Source organism: Manis javanica, chromosome 8 (genome assembly GCF_040802235.1).
Source record: "Manis javanica isolate MJ-LG chromosome 8, MJ_LKY, whole genome shotgun sequence".
Lineage (NCBI taxonomy): Eukaryota > Metazoa > Chordata > Mammalia > Pholidota > Manidae > Manis > Manis javanica.
In genome coordinates this window covers 48,444,333-48,467,466 of record NC_133163.1, presented here as the reverse complement: position 1 = coordinate 48,467,466, position 23,134 = coordinate 48,444,333, and the positions used below count along the sequence as shown (strand labels likewise).

At 37.4% G+C, this 23,134-nt stretch overlaps 1 protein-coding gene across 19 annotated transcripts in view; it reads right to left on the bottom strand.

Annotated features, from left to right (window-relative positions):
* Positions 1-23,134, bottom strand: part of NIN (ninein) — a 96,101-nt gene that overhangs the window by 10,436 nt on the left and 62,531 nt on the right. For 9 of the 19 annotated variants that reach the window (XM_073211261.1, XM_073211252.1, XM_073211267.1 and 6 more), the window contains 12 exons: positions 22,376-22,881; positions 19,314-21,458; positions 17,940-18,065; positions 17,762-17,831; positions 16,064-16,279; positions 13,574-13,687; positions 10,776-10,898; positions 9,964-10,077; positions 9,052-9,198; positions 7,645-7,824; positions 6,521-6,670; positions 3,264-3,368 (listed from right to left, as the gene is read on the bottom strand). In XM_073211261.1, coding sequence (XP_073067362.1) covers positions 3,264-3,368; positions 6,521-6,670; positions 7,645-7,824; positions 9,052-9,198; positions 9,964-10,077; positions 10,776-10,898; positions 13,574-13,687; positions 16,064-16,279; positions 17,762-17,831; positions 17,940-18,065; positions 19,314-21,458; positions 22,376-22,881 — 3,996 coding nt within the window. Of the gene's footprint in view, positions 1-573; positions 635-3,263; positions 3,369-6,520; positions 6,671-7,644; positions 7,825-9,051; positions 9,199-9,963; positions 10,078-10,775; positions 10,899-13,573; positions 13,688-16,063; positions 16,280-17,761; positions 17,832-17,939; positions 18,066-19,313; positions 21,459-22,375; positions 22,882-23,134 lie in introns of all 19 variants that reach the window. The other 10 variants (XM_073211262.1, XM_073211253.1, XM_073211255.1 and 7 more) reach the window with 6 other exon arrangements.

The following is a 23,134-nucleotide window of genomic DNA, read 5'->3' as shown; positions in this document are numbered from 1 at the left end:
AAGTTGGGGAGAAGAAAAGGAGAACACACTGATTTGGCTAGTAGAACATGCCACTTCACATCTGTCAACACATTCAGCAGACACAGGGCTCAATGGAAGGCATGCAACAAACATGACCCAGTACTAAACTCAAGAGGAAGCACCTACAGGCTTATGAGAAGGGGAAAAGGCCTCTGAGACCAACTATAATTCATGTTATCATGGAACTTCAGAGCCACTATTCATTTCCTTAAATATAAATTTCTGAGGTAGGCCATCACTCATTTTGACGTATTTCTAATTAGAGAGTCAGAGAACTCACCACTTTATTTTTAGGAATAAAGAATACAGAGAATTATGACCCAGTGATCTTGTGTCAGTGGGATGATTTTCTTCACACATCTTTAAATACTGAGGAAAATCCTTATGTAACTGGAAACAGACATATTCCACAGTTAAAGCAAAAAGAAAATGAATAATGGCTCTTACTTTAAGTATTTATTAACTGCTATAGTCAGTAGAAATGATTACATGAACAAGGAGTTTAATGAGATGTCTCCATGCTATGAAATTCATTGAAAGAGAATGTGCTACCTTCACACATTAGCTCAGGCAGAGAATCGTACCCTTCTCTGCTAGTTCCAACCACAGAGTTCTAGGCACAGGTTAGCCACAGACGAAAACAAAAGAAAATTACAGGAGTTATAAAAAGAAGAAAAGTATGAGTTATAAAAAGAGAACAGTACAGATTGGGCATATTATATACCTGAATATGTATGCTCTAGTCAGTAAGAACTTACAAAGGATCAAAATTTACATTTCTTTGTATGTAAGTTTTAGATATTAAAATGTCTTGCAGCTCTAATACTGTAACTGCTTCCTCAACTCCTGAACTCTGGTTGGTTTGTGAGCTTGCCATCTGCACTTCTACCCATCCCAATAAAATTATTTAGCTGATTCCAGGCCCAGGATGGAATGGATCTTAGGTTAAATGACTTGCCACAGGGAGATGTAGAATATAAATTATAAAATAGTTTTGTTGTTCACGTGTCTGAACTATTGGCTATCAGAAGTATATAGCTAACTTTAGAACTACTAATATACTCTATAACCCTTCTTTTGAATGTTCAAAACAAATTTTTATAGAACATTGCTTCATATAGTTTACAAAGCCCTGGAGTAGGAGACAAATTCTTTCATTTCATGGTCTAGTGATTTGAAACTAATTATACTGGGATAAGGGTATGTATTGTATTAGATCAGTGACTTTTAAATGACTGGCATATAGGAATGAGGTGAGACTCCTTACCCCAAGGGAGTTCATACAGCAGGTTAGAACCACCTAGAAAACTTAAATTCCTTAATCCCAAAGACTCTGATGTAGAAACATCTCCCTGCCTGCCCCCAGTCCCTTACCCAAGCCCAGTGAGAAACCCTACCAGAACGAGAAGTCCCTATCTATCTTTCAGGTGAGTTGGGTGCAAAAAAAATGGTGTGTAAAACCACTGTACATCCCCCAATCATACTAATCTATAGATCACATAATAACAAAAATTCCAATTTGTATGGTTAGTGGGAGGAGGGAATGGGACATTAGCACTTAATTTGAGTTTCTGTTTGGGGTGATGAAACAGTTTTGGAAGAAATAGCAATAACTAGAATATATATTGGGAATGTAATTAATGACACTGAATCATATACTTAATAATCGTTATTTTGTTATGTATATGTATGTATCACAATTTTAAAAATTAATGTAATATACCAAGACCCACTGAATTAATTATACACTTTAAATGGGTAAACTGTATAGTATGTGAATTATATTTAAAGCTGCTAAAAAATCCAATTTGTATAGTTCTGTACAGAGTTAATAGCCCAGCCAGTCTTATTTCCTAAAAGTTTCATTAGAAAATGTGAGATGTTCTTATTAGTGTTCCAGTTGAAAATTCATGCTTTTTCAGCTCTACTGCCAAGAAGACTCAATTTCCCCCATCTATCAGCAAATATTTACTACTAGATCAGGGAGAAAAATAATGAGGGGAAATTACTTATTATGGCTAACAATGTAAGAAGGGTTTGGGAGAGAAGGGGGCTAGAGCAGGTGGAGGAAGAACTGGCCTATGGGCAGAGCATTTAGAAAGGATCTAACAGTGATTAAATATACCATTACTTTTCAGTTTGGTACGTGTCAGGCTTAGCTTCAGATATCTTATTCATTACCGTATATAATTATTTCATCAGAAAAGCACAGCTACCTCTAAACATAGCTGGCAGCTCAAGGTTTTGAACATATTTATTATATGCTGTCAGAGAAAAAAAATGGTTTTGATTTCACTATTTATAGTTTCACTAAGCTCCCTATTAGTGGATATATCAGAGAACATAAAATTGACAGAAACCTCAGTGGTCATTTAAGTATCAGTGCAATATGTTTGCTCGTATTTCACATTTAAAAGCCAACATCTGTTTAAACTTACCTTTGTGTGTGCCCAGCTTCATAAAAGAACTATCTCTTTCTATAATTCTTGCTTAAAAATATGTATATATAGTACATGTGTGTGCATGTGCAGCAGAAAAAGACATTTTTTACCCATGCCTCTCTACCTATTTTCACTTACTTAAAGTATCTCAATGAAATTTTTCCTTATTAAGAATGGTTTGTGTATAAGTTGTGTCCTATATTGTACCTGGTACACAGAAAGCAATCTAATAGACTGGAAACCCAATGTCCAACCTGACAAGTTTTACAAATCCATTTTTATTTAACAGAGGTATGGCTCACAATGCATTTCTTAGTTTCAAATGTAGTAATGAACAGTGGCAACATTTGAAAGTTATACTTATAAATGCTAATGCTCTCAGATTCCCTGTGTGGATTTCCTAACTGAAAATTGTCAGAGCACAATCCTAGCTATGTAACACAACAAAATGCAAGGTACCAGGACACTGCTAAAACCACAGCAATAGCAGAAGAGCTCTGGGCCTCTCAGCCACTACTGAACAGAGTCTCCGCCACTTGAATCTGTTTCGGTATAGGTTCTTGTGTTCAGGGATAAAATATTCCTTCCTCTGTGAAGCAGTATGAATTCCTATGACTACTTAAGCAAAAATGTCTATCAAACTTGGTAAAATAGTCCAAAGAATTCAGCCTTGGTGGGGTACTTAGGTTTTCACTTTTTTTCATAATAGGAATTCAGTGCTATGCTAGTCTTTCCAAACAAATGGCTCATTCATGGATTAAAATATTCTTCGTAGCTAAGGCCATCTGCTTAAAAACTTACCTCCCTTAGCTGCTCATCCAGTTTTACTTGTTTCTTTTTCAGGCCTTCATTTTCCAAATGAATTGTTTCTAATTCTTGTTCAAGGGAGTTCATCTGGCTGATCTGCTTAAAAAACAAAAAACTCCCTTAGAAACAAAACAAAACCTTAGTTGCTCTACTTTATGTTGACAAATTTACACTAGTCAGAAGTCTTAACTTTTGGAAGAAAGCCAAGTTCACAGAAGGAAAACAACAAACAGTATAATCTAGTGCACTGATTACATTGAAGTAGTGTAGCTTTAATCACCACTCCTCACAAGAACAGATTCCTAAAGGCAGCTGGCTTTCAAACTTCAAAGCCATTCACTGTAAGAAGTACATTTTATCCTGCAACACAGTACAAATACCCATACCCACATGTACATATCTATGCATGAACAGTCATAACTACGTATCACTGGAAGAAAACTTTCATGAAATAATACTTCTAATGTACTAATATTTTGTAGTATATTTTATTATTTTTAAAAAAGCTGGTGTTTCATGAAATAGATTTCATGATCCTTTACTATGGATGTGCAGTGGGAACACTGTCTTAGGGCAAAGTTCAAAGGATTAAAACAAAGAATATAGAAGACCTGGTTTATGTAACTTGTTTCTCAATTTCAAAAATACAATTTGAAGATTTTATAAGTATCCATTTTTGGAATTCTCTTTAATACAGGAAGAATCTAATGAACTAGAGGATGCTGGAATTCAGAATTACTCCTAAGTAGAAAACATGATGCTATTCTAAAATGCTGGTTTTTGCTTCTGTCAAAAAAAGCTGAGGTGATTCACATGCCTCAACACACAAAAAGCAAATAACTCTATTAAAAAATGGGCAGAGAATATGAACAAACACTTCTCCATAGAAGAAATTCAGATGACCAGCAGACACATGAAAAGATGCTCCACATCGCTTGTCATCAGAGAAATGCAAATTAAAACCCCAATGAGATATTACCTCACACCAGTTAGGATGGCCAACATAGAAAAGACTAGGAACAACAAATGCTGGCGAGGATGCAGAGAAAGGGGAACCCTCCTATACTGCTGGTGGGAAAGTAAACTAGTTCAACCATTGTGGAAAACAGTATGGAGGTTCCTCAAAAAACTAAAAATACAAATACCATTTGACCTGGGAATTCCACTCCTAGGACTTTACCCTAAGAATGCAGGATCCCAGTTTCAAAAAGACAGATGCACCCCTATGTTTATCGCAGCACTATTTACAATAGCCAAGAAATGGAAGCAACCTATGTGTCCATCAGTAGATGAATGGATAAAGAAGATGTGGTACATATACACAATGGAATATTATTCAGCCATAAGAAGAAAACAAATCCTACCATTTGCAACAACATGGATGGAGCTAGAAGGTATTATGCTCAGTGAAATAAGCCAAGTGGAGACAGACAAGTACCAGATGATTTCACTCATTTGTGGAGTAGAACAACAAAGCAAAACTGAAGGAACAAAACAACAGCAGACTCACAGTCTGCCAATTTTTGAAGTCTACTTATTTGGATTTCAAGAGATCATTATCATTTCCAGGTAAATCTGTTTTTAGTCTGGTTGAGTCTAAAATGGACTAACTGTTTTTAGTCTGGTTGAGTCCAAGAGTGGACTAACAGTTGCCAAAGGGAAAGGGACTGGGGAGGGTGGATGGGAAGGGAGGGAGAAGGGGAATAAGGGGCATTATGATTAGCACACATAACGTAGAGGGGGGGTCACGGGCAAGACAGTATAGTACAGAGAAGATAAGTAGTGACTCTACAGCATCTTACTAGGCTGATGGACAGGGACTGTAATGGGGTATGTGGTGGGGACTTGAGAATGGGGGGAATCTAGTAACCACAATGTTGCTCATGTGATTGTATATTAATGATACCAAAATTTTAAAAAATTGAAAAAAACTCAAAAAAACTCACGAAAATCCAAAAAAAAAGTGAAACCAGTCATCCAAAAAAAAAAGCTTAGGTGAGTAGCAAGAGTAATTAAACAGAAGTATACAGTCTTTCCAGGTATATTTAAACTGTTATCTTAAAACTTATCATTAGACTTTTCTCTAAGTGAGCAGCCAGATGAAACCCACTGCCTTTCTGATAAGTTTACTTCAAGTACCTAAAATTAAATGACATTTCAGCTTTAGAGGAAGCACAACCAGTCTTCTTACTGCAATGGTCATAACTTTCATGAACTTACAAAAATTTCATTAAAACTTTTTAACAAAAGTAAATGATTGTTCATCATTCTTCCCAGATTTTTTAACAAACCATTATTTTCAGAGGAGGAAGGTAATAGTGAAAACTCTTAAGTTTTAGTTTAGGAAAAGAAAGAAAAACAATTAAGAGCAAGAACTCCCAGAGTAACACTGGTCTAGAATGCTAACTTCATGAACACAGAATAGGAAGGAAATGGAGTTATGCTACAGAGGTTTAACCAAGTGGCAGCCAGCCTCCAAGATGGGCCCCTCCAATCCCTACCTCCTGGTGTTCACACCCTTGCACAGTTCCTTCCCACACTATACCAGGGTTATTCTGATACAGCAGAAATGGTAGTATGTCATTTCCGGGATTACCATATAAAAGGTACTACACAGCTTCTGTCTTGGTCTTTTGGGATCTTTCCCTCTCACACTCTCACATAACTCACTGCCATGTCCCAAGAGGTGGTAAGGAGTGGAGGCTTCCAGCAGCCATCCAGCAAGAAACAGAAACCTCCTCCTCACAGGTATATGCACGACTTGGAAGTGGATCCTCTAGTTCCAGTGCAGCCTTCAGATAAATGCAGCCTCACTGATCTCTGGACTGCAACCTCATGAGAGACCAAGCCAGCACCACTGAGCTAAGCTGCTTCTGATTAATTTCTGACCCACAGAAACTATGATACAACAACTGTTTATTATTTTAATTTGTTACACAGCAATAGATAGTAGATCATATTAAGAGGTTCCTAATATTCAAGCTATATGTATTTTACTTCTAAAGGCTAGTAATGAAGACAATTAGCTGTCTTCTTTTTGAAGCTTAAACTTAAGTGTTCCTTTTCAAACATCATTTAATCAAAAAGAACTATGGTACTGTTTTGACAAGATTACAAATCACAGATATAAGGAAGATCCAAACTATGCCACTGTAATCATTTTCTTGGAAGCAAGCAGGGGAAGAAACACACACTTAGGGACATATCATAGTCAGAATGTGGACACATGATATAAACTCTCAAAAATTCACCTTCCTATTAGTAGGGGATGATTCCTTTTGAAACTGTTCACATTCTCTCTTTAAGCTCAACTTCTCTTGCTCTGTAGGCTTCACAGTACCTGATGAGTTTAGATGTTTTTGGTGCTTGTGGGGAAGAAGGTTGGATTCCAGTTGACGGACCTAATAAGAACAAGTGTCAGAGGAAGAAATGCTAATATAATCACCCAACCAGGAAAAACAATGAACATAAGGAAAATTTATATTCAGCACTTGGACTTTATTGTACTAAAAATATATATATTTTTTTCAGTCAGGTCTGCCAATTTTTGAAGTCTACTTGTTTGGATTTCAAGAGCTCATTATCATTTCTAGGTAAATCTGTTTTTAGTCTGGTTGAGTCTAAAAACCCAACACTGTAAAGATCAGACCAGGAAGAGGGGACTTCTGGCTCTACCAAGCCAGTGGGGTCAACAGTGCAATGTGGCTGCCAAGAAAACATATCCCAGGCATCTTTGCTCTGACATAAGCATGATTTTAGGAGTGAATGAGGTGCCAGTCCCATCGACTCTGTTGAACTGCTAAGACCTATGAGGACAGCAATCACATCTGTCTTGTACAGTATCACAGTTTCTGGCACAGAGTGGCTCTTCAATGAGTTCCTCCTCAAAAGAGCTGTTTAAGGAGAAGCCAACTACCTAGCAGAAGTAAAGAATTTAAACAGTTTAGTGGTTAGAAAAGATGGTCTTTAAAGACCGTTTTAATTTTGAAATGCTGAGTCTTTAAAAAGGGATACCTTTTAGACCAATTAAGATTTGAGTCTAGTTTTGCCATTTTTGTACTACCAGTCTTGGCAGCTAGCCTGTTGGAATGAGGAATATACTGTTAACATAATTTTCATGAGTCTATATTTTGGATATGAGGATTAACATCACAGATTTTAATAAAGAACTGCTTATAAAAAATGAAAAATATTGTATAAACATATCAGGATAAAACTACATGCATGTAAATGATATATATTCCTAAAATAAGTATGCCATAGCAGAATACTCAGATCCATACCTTAGAACCATTTCAATCATACCAAACATTCATTTTCATATCAAACTAAGCATTTTCAAACACATGCCACTATGTACAACTTTCCAAGTCACCTTTTCCCGGGAATGTGTGAGCTCCGCTTTGGTGTTCTGCACCACAGTTTGGAGTCTCTCGTTCTCTTGCCAAAGCAGCTGCTGTTCCTCATTCATCAAATGATCCAACTTGTCCCAAGACAGGCTTTGCTGCTGTCTATGGAATCCTGATGGATGGGTGTCTATTTCTGGGGCCCAGTTCTTAAGAGACAATTAGAGTTAAGCCTTAAAAACAGGTTGATTTCTGTTTTAAGTGTCAAATTTACCTAATGACAATTCTTAGCAAGCACCTTTCAACTTCAGCTTTGTCTTCTAATGGGAGTGTAGGTACATATAGATGTAAATAAAACAGTATTTTTGGGATTTCACTGAAAAAAAAAAAAAGACTAGGAAATTCTGTTGAAAATGGTCTTGGGCAAAACAGCCTTGCCAGTCTGATAGCAAAATGATTGTAGGACAAGTCCCAGTTCTATACAGGACTCAAATACATAGATATTGGTGGCCTTAAAAAAAACTGCCTCACTCTTATGAACCTACATTTGAACCTAGATAACTACTCTTTTAGTTAACAGAGGACAGAGAGGGGACTCTGAAATGCATTACTAACGTAAAAACTTTCATAAGCTAAATTCTACTTTTATTTTCATACATGCAGTCATATCCTTTTTTAGAATCCAAAGCAATTTGTCCATGTAATTGAGGCCTTAACTCAGCAATGCTTTAAGCTACTAAAGTGAAAAATGCTTTAAAAATTAAAAAAGGTAATACTAGATAAGCCTTTTGCCTTTTAAACCAAAACATGAAAAAGAAAAAAGGTATAGTCTTGTTTTAAGAAAAATATCAGTCCAGAAATAGTTTTTAAAAATGGAAACTATTTTATTTTTTAAAAATCGGTTTAAAAAAGTATCACAAAGAGATAAAATAACTGAATTAGTGCCTACTTTTATGGTAGGACAAAATCTTAATATCTGCCTCAAGGTTGATATCTCTAACACACTGTTCTTATTTTTTTGCTCAGAGATGAAGTAGCATTGTGATATATTAAAATGAGACACAGTTTCTACAACATTAAAATGTTTTAGTTTTACTACAAAACAACTCAGCCACAGTCTTCTGACTTGAACAATACAGTTACCTTGTCACTATGGTTCTATTAAGTGAAGTTCAGAAAATCCCTAACCTGTCGTGGCAGAGGGTAAAAGTGGTTCCTTTGGGGTTATCAACTATAGGGACACAAGAGAGCCTTACTGAGCGCTAGAAATGTTCTGTATTGTGAGATAGGTGATTACAAAAACACAAATACATACACACACGGCTACGTAAGATATATTTACACATGTACATACATTTATAAAAATCAAGTTATAGACTTAACATTTGTATACTGTACTATATAAATGAGCAATCCCTCAATAAAAAAGAAATTACCTTGTCACCAGCATTGTGAAGTTGCTTATGTAAAGATATAACTTCTTGTTTTAAAGCCTCCTTTTCCTGCTGAGTCACTCGTAGGTTGGATTTAATCCGGGACATTTGCAGGTTTACATTCTGCAGGGTGTCTTCTAAACTCTGAACCTGCATCATGAGAACAGTCTTACACTGTGACACAATCCTCATGGTGTCACCTGCAGCATGTCCAGGAATGAATGAGCTAGGACAAGAGAACTTCAAAGGCCTCTCCTGTTTCCATTTACTATATCCAGATCTTTTCAGCAGCTCAGTAGAAACCCAGGATATCATGCATATATACAGGATGTTAAAGTATATTTACAATAAAGAACTATGCCTGGAGCAGAGTAATGCTAATAAAGTGAAATGGAATATTATCAAGTGAAATCTTACAGAACCCGTGAGTACCAACTGGCATCAAAAAAGATGGTTTTACTGAGTTTTGTAGAAATTATGTCTTAGCCTCTGTGTTGGTTTGTAAAGGACCCCTCTGTTGAAAATAAAAATATGTACCTGCAGAACCCTACTCCATGCTAATATTTTAATTAAAAAAAATTTAAATTTGTAAAAGGAATGTTGATAGACATCTTTAACTACAATAGGGCCATTGGCAAATCCTGTAACAAGTAATCACTTTTACATGTTATTCTCAAACTTTCATAAATAAGCACTCTCCTAATGATAAGACTATCTCATTAATAGAATAATGAACTTTGAGGGAAATGTTCAAATTATTACACTGTACGGTAGGCATGTGTCAAACATTAGACAAACAGAATCATTCTGAGCCCTTAGGCCACTTCCACCTGGAACATTTTCTCCACCGGGAGTTCTTTTAGAAGGCAAAGGAAAATATTAACTGTGCAGATGAAACAAGAGTTGCCCACATACCTTTTCCTGTGAAGCCACTAGCTGTGACTTTAAGCTTTCATTCTGATGTTCCCAAGACTTCTGTTCTTGCTTCAGAGTAGCAATTCTGTGCTCTAAAAGACTTGATTTTGCCAACTGTTTCAGGAAAAGAAAAAAAACAGGGCATTTTTGCAAGCATTTCTAGCCTTGTTTTATATGCATCCACTTATACTGAAAAGATCAAATACTACCTATTTACATGGGGGAGCAGGGCAAGGGAAAAGAAAGTTTTTCTGACTCCCTTTTCCACCTTTAATTATGAGGAGTCTCCTCTCACTGGGGATTTCCATTTTTCTTTCTCATTTTTTCATATTTTATGGGTAAGAGATGGTGGGCCAGAAGGCAATTAGAAAACTCAATAGCATACCATAATAGGAAAATACAGAATGCCTACTAAGGCAGGTGGGATGAAAGTGGAGTTTTTGGATTTGCTAAGGGGAATATAATAGAAAAAAATAAATGTCTGTCAATGTAATAGAACTCAGACTATTAAATACAACAATATATTCTATCCAAGTAGAATAGCGATATTAACATATTAAGCAGCATGGTTACATATTAAAGTAAGACATACTTTTTATACTGTATTTAATACTATAATTAATAAGCAACTCATTTAAACTCCTGTTAAAATCATGATTTCAGGAGCTCTAAGGTCACATAACACCAGCTGAAATGTCCCAAGAGACTATGAAACAATTATGCTAATGTGGGAGGCCCATGTGCCACTGGGCATAGAGAAATGCTCATGGTATACATTATACAACAATGGCAAAAAGTCTTATTTTTACTACCTTATCTATACAGCTATTTAATTCTTCACTTAGAGCTTCCTTTTCTTTCAGCAGTTTTTCGTTGTAGCTTAGAACACTAGAAAGTTTTTGCTGGAAGTTAGAGAGATCAGGACATCTGTGCAGCTGTAAGAGATAAACAAGCCCTCCCATCACATTTCATGGCAATATTTATAAAAGAGGTATTTATAAACAGGGCATATTCATGGCTGCTGCTATTTCCCTATCCGTAGATATTTCAGGGGACATATAAACTCTAGGGGACTATAATCAGCTTTAACAAAATGTTCCCTGCTAGCTTCTCTCCATTCTCCAACTGACTGCTGTAACGTCAGCTCATAGATTCAACCAGACAGACATTGTTAAATAATGGTCCCAGTTTTCCATTTTTATCTTCAGGGTAAAATAAATAACAGACTGCCATTCTTCATCAATTTAACTTGTGTACATATAGTGCAATACATTTTTCCTTATGCTATAACTAGAAAAAAATATTTTTCAAAAATCTCAGTCAAGACTAGAAAATTGTTAAGGACCATGTACAATGCTCAGCACAAGGGCAAGCTGGATGGTGGAAAGGTGTTGCTGGTGTGGACACACTGGTTTCCTCCTCTCCACTTTATGGAATCAGGACAACAAAAGACTGTTTTTATTCCTTTCAGCATCAGCCTTCCCACTACTGGCATTTTGGGCCAGGTAATTCCTCACGGCGGGGAGTTGTCTGGGGAGCTGCAGGAGGAGTAGCAGCCCCTCTGGTTTCACCTGTCAGATGCCAGTAGCACTGCTCTCCCTTCACACACACCAGTTACGAAAACCAGAACTGTCCCTAGACGTTGCTGAACGTCCCGGGGTGGGGTAGCAGTCCCCATTTCCCTACAGTTGCTGCTTTAAAGAGACCAATCGATTCTTACCCTTCTAAACCCATTCCCATAATCCATATGTTTTAAATTTCCCTCCACTTCACTTGGCTTTCAAATTTTCAATTCTCTGTCATCTTATAATGCTAAGGCCATCTTTCTACTTACAACCTTATGTTCTTTTACATGTAGCATTAGGAATAGTATGACAAAATAGACTTTAAGGATTGAATCTTGTCTTTAACTGGTAACAAATCCAGTGTACCTTACAAATCTAAACAAGTACAAAGAACGTAGGAAAATGTATTTTAAAGTACTTAGGCATTAACTTAGTAAAGGACCTTTCTCCTTTGCTTACTACCTTGTGTCCCCACCCCCTGACCCTCACAAAGCCTGGTATCATTCTGGGTATCTCTAGACTGGCACGTGACTTCTGCTAATGCTATTCCAGTTTCTCTTCAGTGCAACAGATAATACAAACGGAAGTGCTTTGTGAACAAATCATGAAGTCATACATATTAGCACATGCTTTCCAGGTCCATCCTATTCTTGTGATCCTGAAGAGCGCAGGTGCCAGGAAACAACTTCTCACTAGAGGCACTCAGGGCTCACCATTTTTCTGTATTTATAAAGCCTCTGTAAAAAATGTCATAAAAATGTGCCAAATGATGTTCTCATCATGCTATTTTACTCCCAACTTCACTCCTTTTCTTCTGATCTCTAGCTTAGCAAAGTCACAAAGTACACATCTCCCATGCTAAGAGTTACAACCCATTATTATCCTCTTAAAGGCTGACAATAGACAGACTTTCAAAAGGTAAAGGAGAAGGGTATGCCCAAGTTATTTAGGATGAATTTGGTAATAGCAGCTCTGGAATACTTACATACCCAGAAGGGCCCTTTGAGTTTTAACTTGTGGAATGTTTATAATGGCAGAAGCTTCTGTTATGGCAGAACAAGTATACTTTGCATAGCAGCATCTGCCATGGAGAGGCTCTGATAAAGTACCTACTGGGTATCAGTACTGCACTAGGCACTGTGAGAGACACACCTGAGGTCTCATAATCCTATTAGGAAATCAAGACTTACAGGAGTCAATTAAAGATTATCACAAACATAAAACTTGGTAGTACAGGTTCAATATATCAGCATTCAGAGAAGTATTCCTTTATGCTCATAGGCTGAAGAGGTACAAAAGAGAATTTTATAATCTAAGGGTGTCATAATTTTAAAGTAATCCTCTCGTGCAGCAAATAAATAAAATAGAACAATGCAGTTCTATTATAAATCAAGATTGCTCAAATTGAAAGACTCCTGTACTCATTGAAAAATTCAGAAAAAACTATAAACTAGGACAATGTTCAGGATATAACTTTAAGGTGAAACCTCTTTTATACTTAAAATTAAGTATTTCGTTGAAACTTTGAAATAGGCTTCTTAAAGACAAATTCCTAAGTGAGCCTGCATCTCTGATAATGCTCTAAAATTCACTTTTATGCCCAAGATAGATGCCTCATACTTGCTATAAGGGGTAAGAGGAACCAGCCTCATCTTTGTCTCACAAAGCTTGGTGAATACTTACTAAAGTTATGAGCAAGAAAGTCACTTCTTTAAACAAATTTGTATTACTTTATCACTTGGCTGGGAGAAAGTAGAAAAGCAAATTCCTTTAACTGAAGTGGTTGTGATTCATTTACAGTAACAGTTTCAGTCTGCACCATATGTAAGTTACATAACTAGAGCAACACTTAAGAGAATTAGCAATAGAAGCCCTTACAAGTAGACTTGTACTGCATGTTCGTTCTCAACTTGACTAGGCAATAAGCTGGCTGTCAGGGTTCCAGTGAAAAGGGCATTTGGTGGCTAGAAAAGCCAGACCATCAAGTACACATTGTTCTATAGTCCCCCTCCATGGCCTCACCCCCAAGAAGCACACAGTCTTACTTGCTTCATTTTCTCCAGTTCATCTTTGAGAAGGAGGTTCTCCTGTTCCACAGTATGAGCCTGTATTTTGACTTCGGCAAGTTCTGCTTCCAGAGAAGACACTAAGGTGGAAGACTAAGAAAAAATTTAAGAAGTCAAATAAAAGACATATTTGTTTAGCCTGGGGAAACTTACCAGGCTCACAAAAAGCAGCATTGAGGGAACACAAGTACAAATTCAGTGACATAATGTTTTATGACCATTTATCCTTATACTCATGGAACTAACTTAAATTCTCAAAGACATTCCACTTCAATGGCTTAAACATGATTTCTAAGGTAGTTTTTGCAGGTTTCTCCACTGTGAAGATACTCTACTTCTCTTAGGGGAGATCCTTTGTAATTATGCACATCGTATTTCTCAAACTTCTGCTTATTAATTTTAGTGTCTATCAGTGGATTTTGTCGATAACAGTTGTGACTCTGGTGTTTGCTGTGATAACTTACTTACTTCTTTCTTTATTAACTGAATTCTACTGTAAAGAGCCATTGTTTCTCCCTGATATTTAACCAGTATTTTAATATCAGTATGGGCCCACAGATACTTATTCTATATTTATTTTATAACTATATTTATTTTATGCTGTAGTATGATTATTTATTTTGTTGATGACATTCTTCCAGCTTGGTCCTCGGGAGCTCTTTCAGGTGGGTCATGTGTCCTTTTGACATGCTCCATCTTTTTTTGTGTGCACTTTCTTCTTTCTGGCACCATGAGATGTTTCAGGCTCAAATTGAATTTTTCCTGCCCCAGCCCTAGAATCAATCATTTTCCCAAGGAGCCCTGGGTCCTATTATAGGAGAATCATATTTAGAAACCAAGATCTGGGCACTCTGCCCACATACACATACCTATATCTCTATCTAATGTATCTGTATATATATTAAGAAACCTGAGTTTATACTAATACCTCAAATTCTAATCCAACATCAGAGGGTTCATTTTAGCCTTCCTCATTTCCCCACTTGGAACATCCTTCTCCAACTGAGAAACTCAGCTCTTATTGCCTATAATTTATTTACTCATTAGGTCAATTTTAGTATATACAAAGTAGTTTCAGAATTACTAACCCACACTTCCATGAGAAATATTTACTGACTACATTATTTATAGAATTTATGTACACTTTTTGTCTTTAGTTCTACAGTATACAGTCAAGATATTAATTTCCAAATTATTTCTTTTCTTCCCCACTGTGGTTATGTTATCCATTTACATATAGTTTCATTTGTTAGTGTTTACTTTCTATCCTATACCCCACATCTTGATTGGTTTTAATTGTGTGTTTATTTGGGGGTTTGTGAAGAATATGTGAAACATGACCATGATTCTAAGAGAGCTATTTATGAAAAGTTATACTCAGAGAAGCCACACACCTCTCCTCATCCCTTCTACCACATTCCTTCCTCTATCCCGTCCATTTCACACACTCTCTATAGGAACTATCTTTAGTTTCTGGCTTATTCCTGTAATTCTTTTACACAAATTAGCAGATATGTATGTATCTTCTAATGTCCCCTTCTTTCTTACCTGGAGGGAGGCATACTACACTTTTTTGTGCTTTTCTTCCTTTACTTAACAGTATGTCCTGGAAATAATTTCCTATTAGAGATCTTTTTCATTCTTTTTTGCAATGGATGAAGAGTGCCTGTTTCTCTGAAGCCTACCAACAGGATATGCTGTCATATGTTTAAACTGTTGCCAAACTCATAGGTGAGAAATGATACATCAGTGTTGTTTTTATTTGCATTTCTGTAATTATGAGTGATTCTGAGTATTTTTTTTCATAGGCTTAAGAGCCATTTTTATTTTTTTGTGTGTGACTTATTAATTTTTTTTCCATTTTGCTGTCAGATTTTGGTCTTAGGTGCTTTGATTTTTAAGAGTTCTTTACATAGTAGGGATAGTAACCCTATTCTTGGTAGTATATGATGTAAATATTTTCTCCCAGTTTGTGAGTTGTCTTTTTTCTCTGTTCATGGTATTTTTTGTCATGCAAACAATTTTTAAACTTAATCAATTTTTTTCTTTTGCCTCTGCTTCACAGATAGCCTTTCTCCACGCCAAGGTTAAAGACTAATTCAATCATGTGTTTTCCTAGTACTTGTATAGTTTTAAAAATATATATATTTAGATTCTGATTCTAATTAGAGTTCATCCTTATGGATCTAATTTTATCTATTTCCAAATGTCTACACAGTTGTCCAGGCATCACTTATTAAGAAATCCATCTTTACCCCAGTGGAATTGAAGAGCTGTCTTGGTTATATATTATTTCCACTTGCAATTGGGTCTAATTCTAGACTTTCTATTCCACTGATTTGTTTAGTCGTGTGCTGGCACCACACTGTTTTAAGCATTGAGACTTCATGTATGAGACATTTAATATAAGCATGGCTTTCATTTCTTGGGACTTCCTCCCACAAGGCTGTGGGTGGCTACAGACCACACCTGTGCTCTCCAGGGCTCTGGTTCCTCTTTCAGATTAGGCTGTTCTGGTTTCCAGTCCTCAAAAGGGCTGTGTCTTGGCTCTTTATCCTTCTGGCATAGCATTTCTGCCAGACGTTGATTAAGTTCTTGCAATTCTTTCTCATTTTGAGAGATCTTTTGGCTAAGTTCTGTATTTTCCAAATCCAACTGCTGATTTTTGGTTTTTAATTCTGAAATCTAATTAAAATTGATATAAGTTTTCAAAACTAGTTAATTACCCTATTTCAGCTAAAAAACAGATTTAGAGACTCTTTTTTCCCCTTGTTATTTCCCCTCTTTGTACATGCACATACACATACACACAAACTCTTAGTAATAGAAATGACACATTCCTCGCTACAAATTCAGTCAATTCAGAAGCATACGAAGAAGTGATAGCCAGCCCAATCCCATCCCACAGCAGCCAGCAGTGCTGTTCACAGCTGGACACATATCCCTCTGCACAAGAGGTTTTCTTCTTTATAAAAAACTTTCAGTCATTTCAGATATTTGGATAGCCTTCTTTTTCCATTTGTAATATCTTACAGACTCTAATCTTTTCAAATCAGAAACTATCATATGCTGTACTTTTTAGTGGCTGTAGGTATGTATCAAGACATTCCGTAATGCATTTATCCATTCCCACATTGACAGACATGTGAGTTTGCTATTCTTTATTTTCATTGTGAAGAAACAAAACTATCTTTTGGAAAATTCATTTACACATTATGGCATTTTGTATTTAGGATGTTATTTTTAGGAGTGGGGCTGCTGGGCTAGAAGGTACACACAGGTATCCCCAAAATGTCTTCCTCAGTGCTACTAACTTACACTCGTATCAACAATATATGAGTACCTTCATTTCCTCTCCACTTTTTAAATATTAGATATAGCAATCTCTAATTTTTGCTGATTTGACAAGTGAAAAAAAGAGACAGTTAATTGGCACTCCCTAGTCACTGATGAGGCTTTTTTCTTTACTTGACCATTCATACCAATTATTTTTTAACTCGGTTTCACCATTTATTCATGAGTACAAGATCTACTTTGGATGTTAACACCTTGTCTATTTCAAGTACTGAAAATACTTTTTTCCTAGGATGTCCTTGTCCTTTGACAGTTTCAGATTCTCAAATGGCCTTCCCCTGTACATTGAATGTTGGGAGATTATATGAATTAGGCATTGAATAGCACAAGCTATCTGAATAAATCATAATCTGTGAAAAGATATATGAATAATCTAGTATTTTACATTTGTGAAATTCTGTCCTTAACTTTCTTTCAATCATGGTGAAGAAAGAAGGAGCTAACATTAATCAAAACTATAGGAGGGATGGAGCTAGTATTTCAGATGTATAGTTTTAGAGGTATCAGCTCCTTACTCCCACTGATTACAAAACTTATATCAAGCACTCAAGAGTCTAGAAATAATGTATACATTATTATATTCACAAAAAAAGAAACCTAGTTTCTAGTCACAAAAAATTCACTTATTCACAAAAAATAGAAACCTAGTTTACAGTCCACATGAGGTGAGTTTCCATTTTGAAACTCAGGATTTACAACCTTGCCATTATTAGCTACACATTATTCTACAGCATCTATAAATTTGTAAATTACAAATGGAAGCAGAAAATTTCAGAGTCAAGAAACATTCGGAAATATTAAGTATTTCCTTACCTGTTTCTTTAAGTTTTCAACTACCTTCTGAACTGCAGCTTTCTCTTCTTTTACAGTTTCTATTTTTTGCCTAAAGTGACAATGAAAATACAACTTAAGAGTTAGGCTTTAAACACTGAAGTAAAATAGTTTTAGTCCTTGCAAAAATGCCTGAAGAAAATTTAAATGTATGTCTTACCATATTTCTTCCTGAGATCCATTTAATTTCCCTAATTTCAGGTTAGAAATGCTATCTTCTTCATTTAAAGTGGTAATTTCATTTCTCAAAATAGAATTTTCCTCTTGAAGTTTCTCAGATTCATATCTAAGTACAGAGATTTAAAAAAAAACAGTTAAAACAAGGTAGTCATCTGGCATCTTTGGAAAACACTTTCTGGTAACTTCCATTAAACAAGTGTTCCATGTCAATTAAAAAGAGAAGTCTAAATTAGTAGTCTCTATTACCTAGCAATCAAGCAATGATGTATTGACTCATTTCCTTTGGGAAGTAAAAATTTTACTAGGAGATGTGAGGCAAGTGTGGCTAACTCGAACACAGAGGCAGGAACTGAGACTCAGTGCCCACTCTGGCTGCTGGTTTTCTCAGTGGCAAGCATACTGCTCTGAGCAAATAATTTTATTCAAATAGTTGCTCCAAATAGACAGAAGCCAGATTACTAAGCTGTGTTAGCTTTAATTTCAGGCCCCAGGCTCCCTAGAGAAAGAAAATTTGCTACCTAAATAAAACGACCACACTGAAATACATACACTAATGTTTATTATTTTTTTAAATCTCATTATATTCTGATATTTAGAACTAAAAATGGTCTCAAGAAAAAAGAGGAAAAACTACATCCAGAATTTTGTTTCATATCATTAAGATATTTTAGACATGAGATAGTACATCAAATTTTAAAAACCAATTTTTTTAGAAGACTATTGCAATCATATTTTATAAAGTCAAGCGAGCAGTGGTTCAAATTAGTTTCATTTTTGCCTTTATTCTTCAAGCACATTTATTAGAATCTGACAGTGCCTCAATAAAATTTTATGTTCAAAGATAAATTTCTATTGTTTATGAATATCAGCATGTACTTCAAGTGCTCTAAGTGAAAAAGTATAAGCCACAAACACGTTTTTCCTATGTTAGTATGAGTCGTTATCTACCGAGTTAATAATACACAAAAGGCGCTTGTTCTCATATAACACGTTCCCTCAAAATGAGGAAAATAACTAACAGCAAAACACACACACAAAACTACCCATCCAAATGAAGTGCTAGAAAGGAGTTAAGACTTGACATACACTGATGACACACATGGTTAAACAGTAAACATTATCCATTATGAATTCTCACACCCCAAATGAACATTTATTTCCCATAGAGGAGGGAGTGGCTCCTAGGCAAGGCTATTCTATTTGTTAATACCACACAGAAGCAGAGGAAGCCTGAAGTAGTGCTTTCTCCTTGGAGACTACCAGGTTAGTTTCTCTAGGCACAGCAAGCAGCAGCAGTTAGATTTGGTGAGGTGCTCTGTGGGGTTCCGTGAAGTTTAGAAGGTACATACGTTACCTCAGAAGCTCAACCTTTTGCTGCATCTCACTGCACGTGCTTTGCAAGTCGTGCATCATTGCCTTCAGCTCTTCCTCGTTTTCTCCTTGAGAAGGTACATCTTTTTGCTTAACTAAAGTAGTGACTCTCTCCCTCAACTTTCTAGTCAACTCCTGCAACTTTTTTTTCTCTAGTTCTAACTCTGCTAATGTGGCCTGACGCTGAAAATGTTTGTCTTCAAGGTCTAGGAGAGCAGTATTTTCCTCTGGTATAATTTGGTTCTGTACTCTGGGCTTTTCTCTGTGTGTCCGCATTGTTCTGTGTAGCCAGGCAAGTCTGTTTGCTTTTACTTTTTCCAAGAGCCGTGTATTCTCCTGCTCAAAGTACTGGTTTTCTTGGAATCGCTCTTCTCTAACGTGGTGCACCTTCAGGACCTTTGGCACACACTCTTCTAAGGTCTGACTTAGTTCAAGCACGGTTCCATCAGGTTCGACTTCCTGATGATCCAAACGGGCTTCCCATACGGGGAAGCACTCACACTCCAGCACTGCTCTTTCCTGCAGCTTCTCCATCTTGCCTTGAAGTCTCAGAACCAGAACATTCAGTTCCTCGTTCTCTCTTTTAACTTCATTGTAACTCTTTTCCAGGCTAGGGAATGTTTCAGTCACTTCTTCAACTTTCTTTAGCTCAATCTGCAATCTGAACACTTCTGAAGTGAGTTCTTTGTTATTTTCTAGTGCCTCATCATAGCGCATCTCCATCGCTCTCAGCTCTTCCTGAAGACAGTTGTTTTCTCTACTAGCATCTTCATATAACACTTTGTACTTGGGAGAAGCCTCAGGGATTCTCTCAAGCACCTTTAGTTTCTTTTTTAGCACAGAAACATCAAAAAGTAGGTCCTGCTTCTTTTCAGAAGCTCGATCACAGTCTGCACGAAGGACCATTAGTTGTTCCTGAAGCTGACAAATCTGATTCTTCAGGTCCCAGGTCTCAGTCCTTGTCTCTTCACTATTTTCAAGCCCAGAAAAACTCTCTACTGATGCTTCAGACTCCTCTATTTTGACCTCCTGTCTCTCAACAGAGCTTGTCCCTGTACTTCCCAGATCCCGGACCTCATCGTCTTGCAGGTCACTTAGGACACACTGTGTGGTGACACCTTCTACTTGCTTCATTTGGTTTTGCAATAAGAATGGCTCTGTTTGCTCCACAAAATTTCCAAATAATCCAGTAGTTGGCTCATCTAAACAAGAAGACATTCCTGACCCCGGTTCTAATTTTTGCAGCCTCTGTTGCAATCTTGAAATTTCAGTAGCCATTCTCACATTTTCCTTCACTGCTCGTTCATGAGCTCTCTGCAGGCTTAAGAGCACATCTCCATTCTCCTCCAACAGTTGCTCTCCTTGTTGGAGCAGAGACATGGCTCCACTTCCTCCTACCTCCCCACCTCCTGTTACCTGACAGCCACTCTGAAGCCTGGACAGAGTAGATGCCATCTGCTGCATTTCCTTAATTTTACTCTGAAGCATGGATATTTCTGTGCTCATCTTGGCCTTCTCTTGATCTGCTTTCTCACACATCACTTTGTGGATGCTCTCCATGGCCAGAAGCTTGGACATCATTTCCTGCCTCTCCTGGTCACGTTCCATTTCTAGACTTTGAAGGTGTTGGCTGGCCAGCTGCTCTGAGGCACCTGCCTGGCACAGGACCTGCCTGCAGTCCTTCAGCTCTTTTTCATGACTGCTCTTCAGCTGAAGTATCTGGTTGGATAGTAGGCTTTGCTGACTTTCAAACACATTTCTTAGATCTTCCAGCTCCTTGAGTAGCTGCTCTTTTTCTACAACCATGCTATTCAAATGTTCTTTGTATGTTTTCTCTAGCATCTCTCTCTCCTGGGTCAGGGCCAGACAAGTTGCCTTCTCCCTCTGTAGAGTCTCTTTCAGCTGCTCCTGGGCATCTGCACACTCCTGGGTGAGCTCATCCTTCTCGAACTCCCACTGGGCTCTCTCCTCACGCTGCTGCTCCAGGAGCTCCTTCAGCTCTTGGCGGTGCCGCCCCTCCAGGCTTCGCAGAGCATTTTCACATCTCTCAGTGACTTTCTGACAATCGGCCTGAAATTGGGCTTCTATCTGAGAGGTTCTTCTATTAGACTCAGTTTCCATTTTTTCCCTAAATGTGGTCAACATATAGCATTACTGAAACTGCCACCAACTCCAGAAGCAAACAAAAAACATTTCCCCGTGCATAGAAGCTTCCAAGCAAACAATTTAAACACTTCCTCAAAACGGTCTTCCCTTATTCCTATGTGATTTACTTATATTGAGACAGGACCTCATTTCTGAGAGCTAGGACTGGCAGCCATAATTAATTCGAAAGACTTATACCTCTCTGCAGTTGGATGGAAAATGTGGAAACCCATTTCTTTAGCATACTCTTGGTGATGTTTGTCTATGGATTCTTAACCAAAAACTTAAATTGACATTTCACATTAAATGATATTAACCTAACCCCTAACTTGGGAATTATATAAAATCATTACCTTTTAGTTAAGCATACGCTGGAGGATGGTAGTCATGTAAACCACACATATTAACACAGTCATTATGTTTTCGCTTCTTATTTAATAAAGTAGCACCAAGTTAATCAGAGTAAGAAGTACCAAAGTGCTCCAGTGTTCCTGGGATTCCTTCCATGTGAGGAAGGTAAGCACAGAATGGTTGTCCATAACTTTGAAGGAAACGTAATTTGCTCGGAATTTAGCCTATAAGTAGCCTTTTGCAGAAAACAAGAATGAACTGAACTAGGAAGGAACCACATTTGGGGTAATCTTATCCGTGTCTGGAACCTTAAAACATACAAGTCTGATACAAGAAATACTTAACTCTTCAAAGAAAAAAGAAAACAGATTTAATAACCCCAAGATAAGCTTATGTCTAAACAATACAAAACAGGTTGAAAACTACAGAAGAATCCAATCAATGGTCTGTTAAGCTTTTTGGTTTTTCAAAATGTCCTTAACTAACTGGAACTTCCGGTGGCGCGGAGGGACAGCACCCCAGCTTTCTCCACATACCCCATTTTCTTACCTTCCCTCTTGAAGTTCCCTTTGGTGTTTTTCCAAGAGCTCTTTTCGCAACTCCTCTTTCTCAAGAGTGTGCTTCTCCACCAGGCTCTCCAGCTGCTCCTGCTGGAAGTGCTCTAGCTCCCGAGTCAAGCCTTTCACCTTCTCTTCCGTCCAGGCAGCATTTTGGATGAGTCCTTGCCTCTCTCGGTTAAAGCTTTCCTCCAGCTGCCCGAGTCTCTCCTGGAGCTCTAGATCATGTTCCAGCCTCAGCTTCTCCTGCAACTGGTTCTTCTCCTCAGCCCACTTCATTTGCAGCCGTGCTTTCTCCTCCTCGTGTCTGCAGACAGCTGTATGCTGTGCCTCCTGGAGCACCACTGCCTGGCCCTGAAGTTCTGCGATTTCAGTTTTAAGGTCACTTATTTGTTTCTCCAAGATGCACACTTCATTCTCATACTTCAGCTTCATGTTCTCCTGCTCCTTTTCACAGGCGACCTTGGTTTCATCTAGCTGCTCTTCATAACAGTGCACCTGAAGTTAGAAAGCGAAACCGCCAGTGTTACTCAAGACCGTGGAAAGGTGCTGGGTGCAGTGAGAACTTTTGTCCTACAACACATTCCTCAGTTTTCCATTTTGTTGTAAAGTAGCGATTCAAAAACACATTAAAGAAGAGAGATGCAAGCCAGTCATGGTTTGCTTTCCTTTTAACTTGGTTGAATTTTATTAGTTTCTGAACAACTCTATTAAAACCGACTGGACTTTCACATAGATACCATTTGTGTTC